The 15,621-nt window shown below is 38.6% G+C and overlaps 1 protein-coding gene across 2 annotated transcripts in view; it reads left to right on the top strand.

Annotated features, from left to right (window-relative positions):
• Positions 1-15,621, top strand: part of LOC122790285 (LIM/homeobox protein Lhx3) — a 1,376,718-nt gene that overhangs the window by 1,147,677 nt on the left and 213,420 nt on the right. The window contains exon 12 of one of the 2 annotated variants that reach the window (XM_044057787.1): positions 6,332-6,988. The exons of the other annotated variant lie outside the window; for it this stretch is intronic. Coding sequence (XP_043913722.1) covers positions 6,332-6,861 — 530 coding nt within the window. The 3' untranslated portion in view covers positions 6,862-6,988. Of the gene's footprint in view, positions 1-6,331; positions 6,989-15,621 lie in introns of those variants that run through there. 2 annotated transcript variants of the gene reach the window in all.

The following is a 15,621-nucleotide window of genomic DNA, read 5'->3' as shown; positions in this document are numbered from 1 at the left end:
ATATGTATTTGGTGACACTGTACAGGCCCCTCCTAAATAGCCTTGCAAGTCTTGGTCAAAACTACCATTTGGATTTGTAGTAGCATTACACAGTAGGATTGGTCACCCTTTGTAAGGGCCTTATAGTAGCTGATAAGGGTGGCTGGTGGCAGCTGGTGCTACCTTTTATAGTCTGGGCAGAAGGGGGGCATAGCTAGTAAACCTGTGACAGCCTTTTCTAGGTGAATATTTGTGTGTGTGGGTGGGTGTGTGTGTGTGTGTGTGTGTGTGTGTATCAGTCAAATCTCAATCTCAAAGTACGTGTTAGCTACCTGGGCAGAGACACAAAACACTGGTTGGACAGAGAGGGTGCTGGAGGTCTTAGCTTGACCACTCAGCTGAGATCTTAACTCTATAGCTGTGCCAGTCTTATTGGGTATCTGGAGAAAGAGAGAGAAATCAGCCCCAGACTGACTGTGATCTCTGTGTGCTCTTAAGGGAAATTGCACTTTACTGTGTGTGTGTGTGTGTGTGTGTGTGTGTGTGTGTGCTTGTAATCCTCCCAACGTGTACATCCCTCACTGTTCTCAAGGTTATTGCTGCGTGCATTATAGAAGAGGAGAAAGTATTGCTGCATTTATTACGCCTAACTAATCTCGGCATCCTAGGCTGTATCTCATTACTTATCTGGATTTTTCTCCTATTTAATCAGCCAGTTTACTGTGAAGCCAGGAATGCATTAGTTGTCTTGGTGGCTGTGTGTCCTAGTCACTCCTAGTTATGTTTCAGATTCTGGACAAACAATCATGTCAGTGTAAAGGTGCAAACTGTCCAGTTGAAAATCCTATTCTTACTGTGATAGTTTAGGCCATTTGCTAAACTTCTGTCCAGCTTTGCACAAATTTCAGATATGACATCAGTGACACCATACAAGACTGTCAAAAAATATATACCGAGCAGTTTACCTCCTTGCCCTTTGGTTTACATTTTGCACCCAGAGTGTTTGTAAAGTACTTGGCTTCAGTAATCACATACTGCAAGACCAAGGGCTTTCATTTCTACCCTTATTGGGCAGTTACCTCATTCAGCCCCCGAGGCAATGCTGTCTGCCTTGTAGTTCATTCTGTCTTGCTTCCAAACTTTGAGATTGTCTCTAGAATTTGCCCTTTGTTTCTCTCCATCTTGTTTTGTTTAAGTAGATTTAGGTCTGTCCTAGTATTCGAAGACTGTTTTGATTTATGAAGGTTTACATGGTCTTGTACTAATGGATACCTTATGGTCCAGTTAGCAAGACATGCAGTGCCTCCTAAGGGGTCCAGAGGACACTGAATACAGAAATTAAGACTTTTCTGTCTCTCTCCTGGTAGCTCAGGTTTCTTTAGCCATTGTGTTTGATGTGTCTAGTTTGATACATCCTAAAGGGGCATTATATTTTATGATGGGCCTAATCAGTGTGGAATGCAAGGGGGAAGGACTTCTTTTGATCTTCACAGTATATGTTTTGCAATGAGCTGTATAAAGTGAAAGGACTTTCTAACCGCCATTGCATGATAGTCAAATGAGGGGTAACTCTTCACACACGTTTCAGGATCTCTCATTACATTTGTGTATACTGTAAACTGGATGGAGGAGGATTGCTTACATAATGTGACAGAGTAGCACTTTTTGGAATATAATTTGAGTTTGTTTTTAGTACACCATTTTCTGTCAAACATAAGCTTTTATGTTACAGTACCTCTATGTAGGAGGGGGACTTGAGAATGTTCAGTTTACAACCATCTGCAAACTTGTTTAACCAGAGATCCTAATTTATGATTTGGATGTCAGAGAAATAGTTGCTGAATAGCAGAGATTCAAAGACAGATCCACTGGTCACCTTCATCTTCTGTGAAGAAGCACCCATCACCCTTACTGTGTGGGGTCTACCCTTCGGCTGGTTTGCAATACATCTAACTACATGAGATGTATCAAATGCCTTGGCAAGGTTGAGGTATGCTGTATGGTAGCATGCCCATGTCTACTGCTTCAAAGAAGTTTATTGGATTCATCAGGCAGGATCTACCCTTGACAAAGCCAAACTACTGGTTGTCAAGTCTGATAAGACTTTTGATAACAGCTTTAATTAGATCTGTTGTGTTATGTTCCATGGCTTTGCATGTGAGATTTATCAGCTTGATGGGTCGATAACTTCTGGGCTCAGTGGTGGGGCCACCCTTGTGAAGTGTTATTACAACAGCCGTGCACCACACTTGGGGGACAAAGCTGGTTTCTAAGATCATGTTGAACAGGTTATGGAGAGGGTTGGATGGCGTTTGTGCACTGCTGTTTATTAGGCAGCCGGGTATATTATGAGGTCCCATGGAGAAAGTAGTTTTAGAAAGTACATTAGTAAATGTTCTTTGGTGGTAATTGGGAAGATGAGACCTTCAGAGATATATGGGATTTGTGTAGTTTCCAGAGTGAAGTTTGTACTGAATTTAATTGCTACTATGTTGGCAGTATCCAGTGGACCCAATTAGGTGTCTCCATTTTGAATGAGGTCTGTGCAGTGTTGAATTTCCTGATGTTACAAAAAGAAGGATTTGTACTCTTTAGCAGCTTTCAGTGCTAGTCTAACTTTATATGATGTCTTTGTTTTCCTGATAAGAGTTTTTAATTCCTTTGATATCTTCTTGATGTTATCCTTAATTTGAGGGACTTCAGTTTTGCTGTTTAAGATTTTTCTCTTATTGTATAGTTTATTTATGCTTGTAGACTACTGTGCTGGTTTGCTCTCAAATTTCCAGTATTGTTTTGAGGTGGGAATGCAAATTGTCTACATAAGCACTTGCCACATCAGCACCTTGGGTAATGTAGCTATATATGAATGTGGAGACTTCATCATAGAATTTGAGAAGGTTGTTACATTTGAATTTCTTCAATTCAGTGATATTTGCCTCTGAAGATTTAGAGATTTTGACAGGGATGGTTACCAGTTTGTAAGTGGACTTAACCGGTACTTACCGATGCCATGCTTGTACATATAAATGCTATGTTTGTAAGGTCTAAATCAAGAATATTTTGTTCTGTATTGGGTTCTTTGAAAATTTGGTCCAGGGAATTCTTGCTTATGAAGTCTAAGAAGTTTTGGGCATATCCTGTGTTTGAGGTATGGGTTTTCCAGATTATTATCAGGTAATTAAAGCAGACCCTTGTGAATGGCTGCTGAACAATGACCTATTTCTGGCCTTGGTTTACTGTCTGAAAGTACAGGGTTTGATTCCCTCAGCCTGCATTTGCCTACTGCATGACTTTGATCAAGTCATTTAACCAGACAGTGCTTTGGTGCAGTCGGTAATTTGGGCTCTGGTCCTCGGTGGTCTCTTTGACTGCATGTTTAGTAACTGCCTGTGAGTCTATAAGGTAGAGTTCACTGGAAATAGACCTTTTCATTTCACAAAAAATAAATAAATAAACCAAAAATACTGCAGCCAGATACCAGACTCTGGGCAACTTGTGCCTTCTCATTAATATGATCATGGCTGTTTCTTTACACCTTTCCTCTGATCAGTGTTCTTCTCCAGATTATTCAGAAGGTACAGGAAGACAAGCCAAAAATGCTACTCAATAGCACCATTGTTAGCCAATGCAGCACTGATTTTTCTTTCCTAAACATGGAAAGGAAGAAGCGTATACCACTTCCTCAGCATGTAGAACACATCTCAGAACATGGGTTCATGCATGCATCTCAGTCTGAAAACTTTAAGGTTGACAGCATGGTTTACTTAATATCAGCTACTTTAGATATATGTTTACCAAGGATATAGTTACAATCGTGAAGGAGGATAGGAAACCAAATACAAGGAAGTCATATGTAACAAAATGGAAAATGATGTTCTTTTGGTGCTGTAAAGAGGCCTTAAATCCAAAACAAACAGTGGTATCTGTGATTTTCATATACCCATCAGATTTTTATAAATCAGGCTTATCTTATTCATTACAAGTATGTGCCATCTGCTCTCTGCCTCCCTGTCTCGGAATCCCTCTTTTATTTCATTCTGCCATTGAAACAGTCCCTTATCACCATTCTCCACTTCAGAACTTCCAGGAAGGACCCCCCCCCCCACCGCACACACACCCCTTAGGACCAAAGCTGTATATTGGAAAAAGTGACACTGCCACCATCTATACCAGTAGCTACAGCATATTTTCATAGAAAACTGTCTTCCTGGTGGCAGTTACATCTGCTGGAATGATTTATGGATTGGAAGATTTATCTGCAAGTAGCCCTCTGCAGCAACCCAGACCTCATGCCAATGGTAGTGATTGGAATTTTTCTTAGTCAGGCAGTCTACCTCTCAGAGTTTTTCCCCTACAGAGCAAAGGGTCAAGGGTTCTGCATACCATGGGTTGCATCAGCAACTCTGGTTTTACATAGAAAAGAAAAACTAACGTAGTGAGGAAAAACAGATCTGTAACTGAACAGACTGTTCTCAGGTGGCTAGCCCACTATAGCCTATTCAATTGCTCTTTCCATGGAAGAGATGCACTAGGGCTTGTCAAGGCACATTCTGCTAGACAACAGAAGAAGTAACCACAACCTTCCCTCAGGAAAGCTAGCACACAGGCCACTTTGGAAGCAGCCATCTGGTTGTTTCTCCACACTTTTTCTTAGCAGTAGTGTACAATTCACCTCACAGTCAGGTCGTTTCACCATGACCATACTGCAAAGGCTGTTGCAGCTCTTCAGGAAGCCAACCATTATACAATGTGTAATCTTTTGGAGTCATCCCAAAAGTTAGCATTACTGCAACAGTGAACAATATGAAGAACACAGTGAAGTTGTGTAGGAGTTTACCATAATTGTAGATGTTTGAGTATATTGACTGTTGAAGTAATATTTCTCTGCCTTCATTTCTCCGTTCTTGACCTCTTTCCATCCTGAGGTTGTGGAGCGTATACAGTTACCTGTTATTCACACACCCCTTCTCTTCTAACCCTACAATGTGCCCTTCCTCCGTAGATTTTCTCCTGATTCAGTTGTCACCGTGGTGGTCAGTGCTATGGCTGCTGTTTTACAGGCAGGAAGGAAGTAAAAGATGATGGAGCCATTTGCCCCTCTATACCACAGATGTCCTGACATCCAGGTGGGAATGTGTCTGCCTGCGTAAGACTGAAAAGGATGAATAGCTGTAGAAATCAGGCAGAAATTTGGGCCAGACTTTGGACATTTTGCACTGCAACAGTGAACATGTTACTAATACCTACTGTTATGGTAACTGTAATATACAACATTATGTTATGAACTTAGTACAATAATAAATGTATAAGAAGCTCCCCATCTTTGGTTAACATTCTTTCCCTCCATTCCACACGTGGTATATCTCGTGGCTTGACTTCCTAATGAAATTGCAGTGGTTCCATGATTGCATCACCAAACAACAAAGCCTCACTGCACCCCATTATATGAAGGACTGCCCCCCCATCCACACACACATCATACTGCTTATATTTCCAACTTTGTGAATGAACTGTCTCAAGAAAAAGGGAAACGCTGGAGCTAGAACTGTCTTATTCTTTAGTGCACCATCCCAGGAATCGCCCCCTAGTGATTAAACATAAAAGAATCAGTCATCAGTGCAGCGATATGAAGTGTAGTATCCATGTCTGGTTTGGTAGTCTCTAGAACTTTCTGCTTCTACCATTTTCTTCCTTTCAGCTGAGCATTACACTTTGTGCAGAAAAAACAATGTATGAAGTGAGAGGAAAGCTTAGTTGAGAAGTCCTATTGCCCAACGGCATACAGTCCCTACAGGTTACCCAAAGATTGGCCTTCTCACAGTGCTGTCAGTAAAATAAGTGCAAACATTGCTTTTCTAAATAGAAGCAAGAGACACCAGTGGAATTTAAATTTCAAGTTATGATTAACTATATATTGCCAGATGTCAATTTAGGGGAAAACCTTGATGATTATGAAGATCAGACCTAAGTTCTGTTGAGATTCTAATGGGGGGAGTACTTTAAGTTAAATGTTAGTGGATAAGGTATAAAGCAGATAACTTCTCAGCTGATGCTACCTTGAGTTGAGTTTCAACTAACTTTTCAATTTTTGATCAGATAAGAGCATGCGTGCCATTCTGAACATGTCTGGCAGCAATGATGTGGGGAATCTACACTGTAGTATCAGTAAAAGACTTCAGCGTCAGAAGCTCAAACTTTGTTTTCAGTACGAGTGTGATATTAAGTGTAGACAGCTACTGGAAGGTTATTTTTCAGTTGTAAGGTTTTATTTATTATGCTGTACCTGTGAGCTGTTTTCTTGCAAGTTCATTAAAATGACAGTGTAGCCTGATTGTAACTTTTTTTTTTTCAGGATCACCAAGTGAGGACCCAAAATTTCCAAAGTTGCAGTGGCCAACTCCAGACCTCTGTCCTGCATGTCATGAAGAAGTAGGGGGCCTTCACACTTGGAACGAAGGAGAAGTGCTAAACTTCTTGAGACACTATTACAGTGAGGAAAACATTTCATATAAATACACAGATGACAAGGCTAGTGATGGAGAGTATGCAGTGGGCAATGGAGATGATAAACAAACTTTAAATAAAAGGGATCAAAGTAAAGATAGAAGTATTTCAGATGCTAAATACACTTCTGCAGCTACCCTAAAAAGAGCTGGTGAGAATTTTGAAAAACACTCTAGTAAGGATGTAGTAAAAATTGGACGCGTCCCAAGAGACACACTGCAGTCTGTGTCTATATTTGGGATTGGATTCTCAAATGTGGACATGAGCCTTTGTGTTGTTCTGTATGTAGCTTCTTGTTTATTCTTAATGATCTTGTATTTTTTCTTCAGAATGAGGTCAAAACGGTGGAAGGTGAAATATCTACGGCCATATGTGTGATGCATCATCTCATGTACATTGGTGTGTACCACACTTAGTTTTATGAAAATTAGTCAAAACAAGTTCAAGCTGCTAATTATCATTTAAGAAGGACTTTGCCAGCATCAATATTTATATTTTGAACTTTTTTACTAATTACATTTTGTTTGAAAACAAGTTTGATCTTTTCAAAACTGAAACTGTAATTATGCTATAAACTTTTAGCATTACATTTTGCAAGACCCACATCCTTCAATAATTTATTTTGTATTGTTCCTAGTGTACCATGATACTTTTTTGCGTTCCCCATATTTATTATAATTTTAATGTAGTTCTTGTTCTGTAGTTATGTTGCCTCTCAGTTTGCATGTGGATTGTAACTTTCTGTTAGATGAAAAGGTGCTTGTAAGTTATTAGAGTATTGTTTTGGTGATGATTAAGTTGGGGTGTACCAGTGGGATTGTATTATGTATAATATCATATTATGTTGTACACGTGCTGCAGTATGCAGGCTAAAACAAGCATAGATATGATTGCCATTAATCAGTTTACCCCCACTGGTGGACTTTGCTATCATTTTTTCTTGCTGCATATCCATGTAACAGGTATTATGAGTAACTGTGTAGCTTATATATTGCTGCCTATCTGCATGGGTTCTTGAATTGTTTGATGGATATGTTATGTTTTGGACCATTGAATTTTCATCATCCAAACCTTGATACGTAAGCTGTTTATTTGAATTCAGCAGGGGATTTACTTTAATGGATTTTTGATATTTGTTTTCATTAAATATATTTTGTTCTCTTTCTTGTGCTGTTTAAACTGCTAATGTAGGCACTGTTTGATCTCCATGTACAACATTGTTGTGCTGTTACAACCAGTCTAGGTTTGCTTTATGGCCAGTCATTTTGTGTTACCTTTAATGCAAGGTCACGCAGCTTTCTTTATGTAGGAAATAAGGCTGAACATCTTTTGAGACATAATTAACAAATGGTTTGCATGGCAGGCCCTGATTGACATAATTAGCTGCAACATGAAACATTTGTGTTAAGTCACATTCCAGGTACCATCCCATCATTGGAATAGTTGTTAAGATGTGTCCCAGCCTATAAGAGTACCTACTCCAGGTCCAGCACTCACTGCCTTTATTTTTTTATTTCATTATTATATAAGCTAGTTAAACCTTATTTTTAAATGTTAAAAGAGGTCAGTTCCAGAAGTACAAATCAAGTACTTACTTCTCATGTACATTTTTGATGCTTTTTTTTTTGTGGTAGTCTATGGTGCTTCTGTGTTTCAGCAGTGGTGCTTAAATTCCATAACCATACAGCAGGAACCGATTGATTTATTATCATTAGGAAATCTTGCATTCTTTCTTGAACCAGGTCAGAAAAAAAGCGTGTTGATGCATGTTCATGCATATTCACTTGCAGATATTGATTTATTACATTTATAGTGTAATGTTTTTGAGTGTGAAACGTGTGCTGCACGTGCAGACAGCTAGTGCCATAGAAGTTTGTCATTAGATCATTCAGTATCCAATAACTCTCTTCCCTGAGGCTTTAAAGCCCTGTCTGTGAAAGGGTAAAGTTATATTAGAGTGATTATTTTAAAACTGAATTCCAGCTTTGTTATTTACTAATTAACTGCTTAGCAGAATTCTTTTTTTTTGGAAGCTCTTTAAGCTTCACAACAAAAGTGGTACTCACTTTGTTACCCGCTAATGGGGCTAAAGCTCACCACATACACCAAGAACAAGTACAACAAAAGATGCTTGCTGTAGTAAAACTGCCAGTATGGCCAGGTCATCTTTTAGCCAGAAATATTTAATAACATTTTCAGATGCTGCATTTTGCTGTTCTTGGTGTACAAGATGCCCACCTAAATCTTCATATCTGTTAAACAGTAATTGCAACTTTCAAACTAAAACTTGAGATGGCGGGTAAACTGTAGTTACCTTTAGAATTAAAAGTATGAGGCAGAAGGAAAATATTGTCATTTCAAAGCACTAACCTGATGTTTCTGCAGCAAGGACCCGTCTTTATTTGCAATCCAAAAGGTTAATTTTGAAGTACATCTGATAGGATTTTCAGAAATTATATTCTCTGCTTTTGTGTATGTAATTATAACAGTGGTGGGGTTTTTCTTATTTTTTTTTTTTAATTCTAGTTTGCTACAAATTTTCAGTGCTTATGACATATTCAGATCTTCATTTCATGATTTTCCTTGTATTTCTTGTTCCGTGGGTGCAGATTTATTTTCTGTGAGAATGACATAATGTGGTCCATAAATAAAGTTTGGTCCAGCTTCTCAGTTCAGATTGCACTAATGACCTGTGTTCCTTGTGTGAGTAGGAGGCTGTATGTGAAAACACTTGCTAAATGTCTCTATTTCAGTATTTTCCTTCTCTGAAAGAACTTTTTTCTGTGATAATTTAACCTGTAATGTGGATGCTACAGTAAATGGCTCAAAAACTGGTGCTGTTGTTTAAGCTGCAGCTGTGAATTAGTTTGATAATTTCCATGTGGCTTCAACAGCTGAATTAACTTGTTTTGAAAGAAGCGCAGTTCACAATAGTGTTTTTAATAGTAAACAAAACGTACAGCTAAGTTATGTGGCACCCTGTGCAGTTTCCCAATTTGATGCATCCATCAACTATAAGTTGAGGAGTTAAAAACAAAAATCCTTTCTCAGTTCTGGAGCAAAGTAAAAAAAAAAAAAGTCCAGCCAGGATGGAGGTATCCCAAAAGGCTCTTCTCCTGTAAAACAGTAACATACGGCTTGCTAAAATGCAACACGTGGCCTAGTACATTTAAAGTACCACACACACCCACAACTATTTACCACCTCAGCCATGACCACCAGTCCATTATCAGCAACCATTTCTGCATGGGAGTACTGCAGCAATGCACCATTGGCATCTGACAGTTGCACCTTGCAACTCAGGCTGCTGCCCTCTTCAACCTGCTCTGTCTGTGCCTGTGATGACACAAAATATTTTACTAGTGGCCATAAGGCTGATTGAGAAAATTTAGTGAATGAAAGGGTGAGCTGTACAGAGTGCTTTCTCTGAAGGAGTGGTGCAACAGGGAAGAAGTGTAATTCATTACAAAATCTGCTGTATCACATTGTATGGAAATTGCCTATATATGAGGATATTCTGTGTAGGTTCATAGGTAAGAACTAGGCTAGCTGCCCTTGCAGGCTATTTTAAGCCTAGCCAGTCTACCTTATTGTGCTCGAATTAACCCTGTCCCATTTGGTTATAGATTGGCCTTCTTCAACCCATGATCGATAATTATATATCACCCCTAATGGAAATAACTGGGATAATACTATAGATAATTTGAGTGTAGTTGTTTTTCTGCATCTGTAGTCCACACTGCTGTTGACATGGACCATCCAAGCATGTGTACTTCTGTTTTGTGCTCTGTTTTATCCCCGTAATGATAAGTGTTCCACTGTTTCTATTGCTTTTTTATATATCTGTATTATTCATCATTATGAGTAATTAAATCTGCAAGCAGTTTGATTTTTTTTTTCTTTTAATATTCACATAAGTTGCTTAATTCCTTCAGTGAGCTGCATGATTTAGTCATGGGTTTAATATTCAGGTATTAGTACATACTACATAGTTGCCCTGATACTAGAATGACTGACAGTATTTTGGAGTTCACACAAGAGCAAACACATTCATTTCACAATGAAATTCAAAAAACATGTTAATATGGAATGGGGTGGCAAAGCTTGCCTCCACCTGTACTTGCTTGCTTGTTTGGTCATTTTTGAGGCCCTTGCATCTTGGGAAAGTAAGAATATTCTGTGCAGTGACTCCCTATTGAGTAGAGTGTACCTACAGAAAACTTCTGTCTGCCACAGTACACCTTGTACATTCTAGAATTGCCCCAAACTGACTGTATGACAGATGTACACGAAAGGAGACATGATTAGAATATTCTGAAGTAAGCAAACATCCCTGAGCAAGTGTACTTAGGGTCTAGACAGAAAAACCCTAGCAAAACATACAAATGTTATAAAACACATTTACAACCCCCTCTTTAAGTATTGCATGAGGTCTAGGGTTTTTTTCAAAACTTAGGTGTCTCCCAGTTTTAACCATCTGTGCATCACTACAGACTCAAAAGATTGGTTTCTGCTTCACATGCTGTCCTTTGCAGGCAAGGAACTTAGTATATGTGTTCCCTCCTTACCTTCTGTAAATGAAAATAATTTCCATAGGATGCTGATGCAGTATTAAATGTGACATTGACAAGCTTAAGTCCATTAAGTGTAGCAGGTGGGATTACAAAAACTTCACCACCCACATTAGCGTCCTTTCGGGCTCAAGTGAAAGCATCCTGCACATAGCTGCTCTCTTCATACTATGCTGAAGGGATTGTCTGTATATTACCATATGTCACATAAATTAAATGATGGAGTCACCCTTAAACCATTTTTAACCAGTATGTGGGGAATATTTGCACTTTAAAACACAGATCTCAAGTCAGAATGTTAGCAACATACTTATATTGAGCTGTGTTACATAGTGGTAAGATCTCTGCGTCGCAGTCGCAGGGGTTACAGTTCAGTCCTGACCTCATGTCACTTCCTGTCTTGAGTTTACTTGTTCTGTTTGTGCTATTCTGGATGTGTGAGAAGTAATTTAGTTCCTCTAATCTTTCAGAACCATGCTGGTTGATTGGTTACACTAAAATATCCATAAATACATTGTATTTACCTTCGCTCTCTTATAGTCTGGGTTATGGCTATAAAGAGTCCAAAGACATGCCTGTTTTCCAGTTCAGCTAGACAGACAGATGGCTACTTGCTGTAAGTTCAAGACTCCTAACTGCAAGTCCTGCCATTGTGAAAAACAAAGAGCACATCCAGTGGAGAATAGTGAATATTTTAACTTACTGTACTCTTTTTAAGTGTTTTTGCCGGCGGGGGGGGGGGGGGGTCTTGCAATAAGGGTAATATTCCAGGGTACTGCACATCTTGTACTTAATGTGCATAAACTCCTTTTTCAAACAATTAAGATTGTTTCAGGGACTGCATCTGTAGACTTCAGAATTCAAGATAGTGATTTGGATAGCTAGTCAGGAAGACAAGTGAATAAGTGTCGAAACAGTCATGTTGGTTAAGCAGCCTACAAAAACTTAGAAGGCAGGTTCTTTGGTAACATGTATGAAAAGAGGTAGAAAATATATTTAAAAAATCCTTCCTTCCTTTAAAGTCCTTTGCTATTAATTGTAGCCTTTCTCTAAAGGCTGTAAGGAAACATCATCTGTAATGATTAGAGGGGAGAAAAAAATGCATGTCCTTTTTCCAGAAAATGTTTATGGCAAATCCTTGTAAAAAAATAAATAAATAATCAGTCACTTTTAAGTTAACTTCAGACACAGAACTGATCTAGATCCCTTCTGAAAGGGGAAAAAATGAAAGGCTGCATGTGACTTTTTCTAAAACTTTTACAGGTTATAAACTGTGTTCAAAATGTCTCCCATGCTCTCTTTGTCATGGTAGCCAGATGTTAGTAGCACAGGTCCAAGCCTATGTCTTACACTGGGTAACATACCTTCAAAGGGGTCCCGCTGCAAAGAAATTATACCCTGACCAAAAAAAAAAAAAAAAAAAAAAGGTAAAAATCACTGTTTGGGTAGTAGCGAGAAAAGTAACATCCTTTTCATAGCAAACCTTCAGCTGCAGAAGAAATAATCCGATAGTCACAGAGCTGATTCATATTTCTTCAGAAAGAAAAAAACTTAGGAAAGGGAGTTATTTATTTATTTATTTTTTAATATAATGGGTTACAAAACTGTGACCGATCAGACACCCTTACTATCTGTGATAATACCTTTTTCTGATGTATAACGTAGTACTGGCCTCATTGTACTACTGTTAGTCCAAAGACCAGTCTCAGGTTACTGCCACTTAGTGGCAGAATATATATGGATTGTGCAGGAGGCTGTGTAGGCCCAAGCCTTAACAGCTGTATTAGACCCATACATATCCAACTGTTAAAAAGTCGTTTCTAATACAGCATCTTTGAAGGTGTCCCCATCAGTACTTGTTACTGATTCCTCCAGAAAGAAAGTCTCCTTCCTTTATGTCTTCCTGTATAAAGGCAGACTTCTGTGTAAAACAGATTGATTTGTACCCAGGGTATCATGTTTGGTCTGCTGATCAACAGTAATTGACGTTTGGCTCCCTCCAGATGTTTTTTATAAGTTGCAGAAGTCAGATAAACCTCTGTCAAGTCTGTAAAATTCACAGGCTCATACTTCATTTGGTTGCAGCCTGGCATGAAGTTGAGTATATGTTTCTATCAGAAAAGGTGTCAAGGTTGTACCGAACTCCTTCCATAAATAGGCAAGAAGTTTATGTAAACATGAAAAAAGGTCGATCTTAATTTTCCTTTTGCATAGCACATTACCAGAAGTAAACAGATGTAATATTGTCACAGTCCCACCAACAGGATTGTGGGCAGATATATGTACGTCATGTAACCTGGCATTTAGAGTTATTGGCTAGGTACATGTAGAACATTAGCAAAACTTCACATTTAAATAAGCTGAAGATAACATATAGTCCCTTCCCCAAGTGCGATAGCAAGGACAAGGTGTCAAGATTTGAACCAACTGACATAAAATCTACTTATGATGGAGTGACTGCTTCCATGAGATTAACAACAGCTGCATTCAGTATTAGAAAGTGTGCCTATAGTTGTATTCTGCCCTTTCCATGGAATATGGAGGAGAAACATTATGGATGCCTCCCTGGACTAAATGCCATATTTAGGCAGACAGCTTTAGAACGTTTCAGTAAATTAGAAAAGAATAATAATATAATGGCTTCTTTAAACTGTGTTTCATATCCACGTTCTTTAATATGTCTGTAGTTTTCTGACATATACATAGCTTGGCTATAGGAAGTCATTCATCAGGCAGGATAGGCAAGACAGAAAGTAATGATATACACCATCCTCAGAAATGTATTCCAATCCTTCCAGTGCAGGGCTTAATAATGATTGCTCCTTTTAATCTCAGAATTTTCCTATCTGCCCTAAATGGGTGAAGTTCACTTGCTGCACCAAATGCTATATTATTTCAGACAGACAGGTCCTGTAAATTATTTTCCAAGAGTTGGTATGCAAGTTTTGTCAACAGTTTGCTCCCAGGACCAGTTACTTGCCCTCTCCCTCCCCAAAATAAATTTACTCTTTGGCCTGGAACTTACTTTATAGCTAGTAAAATAAACATCCTGCATTTCAGATGGTCAGCATCCCATCTTCCCCAGGCTTAGGGCTGAAAATTAATAATGGAAAAGCTGATGTAGATATCCTTGCAGCTTTTTGGTAGTAATAATATCTGATAGATTTTCTGAGTTGTACATTTTGACAGTGCAGCAAGCCATGCATTCTTTCACTGAAATAAGGTAAGCTACAAAACTAATCTTTGTATCATATTAAAAGTACCTTCATCCGTCTCCCGGAAACAATCCTTGTAACCTCCTTGTTTCTTCCCAGGTTAGAATGAGCAAGCGTGGAAAAAAGTAAAGGCGTGTCATCTAACCAGCTCTCTCTTTTTTCTGCCACAAAAGACAAGCTGGAATGTCCTCTTACCAAACGGCCCTTTTCAGAATGGTTCACTCTCCGTATTGACTTTTGTTTTAACAGATGTAATAAAACATAGTTGAGCAGCAGTGGGGCACAGGCTGTTACTACAGCTGTCACTTCTGCTGCTGCTCATCAGGCATCCTGTTCAGAACATTTAAAACGTGAGACCTTGACAACTGTGAACATATTCACTCACACCAAAAGCTAGTTGTCTGTTGTAGGGACAAGGCAGTACAGCAGGGAATCCTGTTTTAACACACTGTCAACATGTATGATTCATGCATACATGTTGGAAGCCTGGCTAAGTATTACAGTACTGCTTTTATAGTTCCACCAAAGACAGATAGTGAAGTTTGCTGAAGTACTCAACAGCACTGTAATTATTTGAGGGGGATAATCCTACAGAGATAATATGGGTAGTCTACTGTTGTCCCTCTTCTTTTTTTTTTGGATTTGTATTAAGCCTACTGTGCGTGTGTGCGTGTGTGCGTGTGTGTGCGTATGTGTGTATATACATATATATATATATATATATATATATATATATATATATATATATATATATATATATATTTATGTGTGTGTGTGATTTCTTTTTGCACTTTACTGTTATCAGCTACATGGTTGCATCCAAGATTTTTGTAATTGTACAACATCTTCCAGACTACCACCCCACCGTCCTCCCATGTAATGTACCCTATTAAGCAATTGAATAGCAAGCAATCTAATTTGGTTATGCTAATTAGTGTTTTGGGATTTGATGCACCTTTTATTGTAATGATTTAATTCCTTCCGGCATACATAAATAAGGCAACCAGACCAACCAGTGCAGAATGACACATCCATCCATCCAACCACCCACCCTTCATGCATCTTATATACATTCTATTGCAGGTCAAGAATCTGGTATTTAAAAGGGAAAAGACAGTATGCTAGAGTTTTAATTATGTTTACCAAATGGGAATTCATTGCTACTTTTCTTTTGCATTGCAATAGTGTAATTATTTCAAGCACAGTATCTTTACTCATTCAACTAAAATTGCCACATGTTTAGTATGTTTTGCACTTGCCCATTGATCTTACCTGGTAGAATAGAAAGTGCTACATGTATTATATTCAAGAAGATCCATCCATCAAAGGAAAGATGCTAAGTAGTTGCAGTA

Source organism: Protopterus annectens, chromosome 16.part0, assembly GCF_019279795.1.
Source record: "Protopterus annectens isolate FY-2018-M chromosome 16.part0, PAN1.0, whole genome shotgun sequence".
NCBI classification, from domain to species: domain Eukaryota; kingdom Metazoa; phylum Chordata; order Ceratodontiformes; family Protopteridae; genus Protopterus; species Protopterus annectens.
This window is presented reverse-complemented; position numbering and strand designations above follow the sequence as displayed.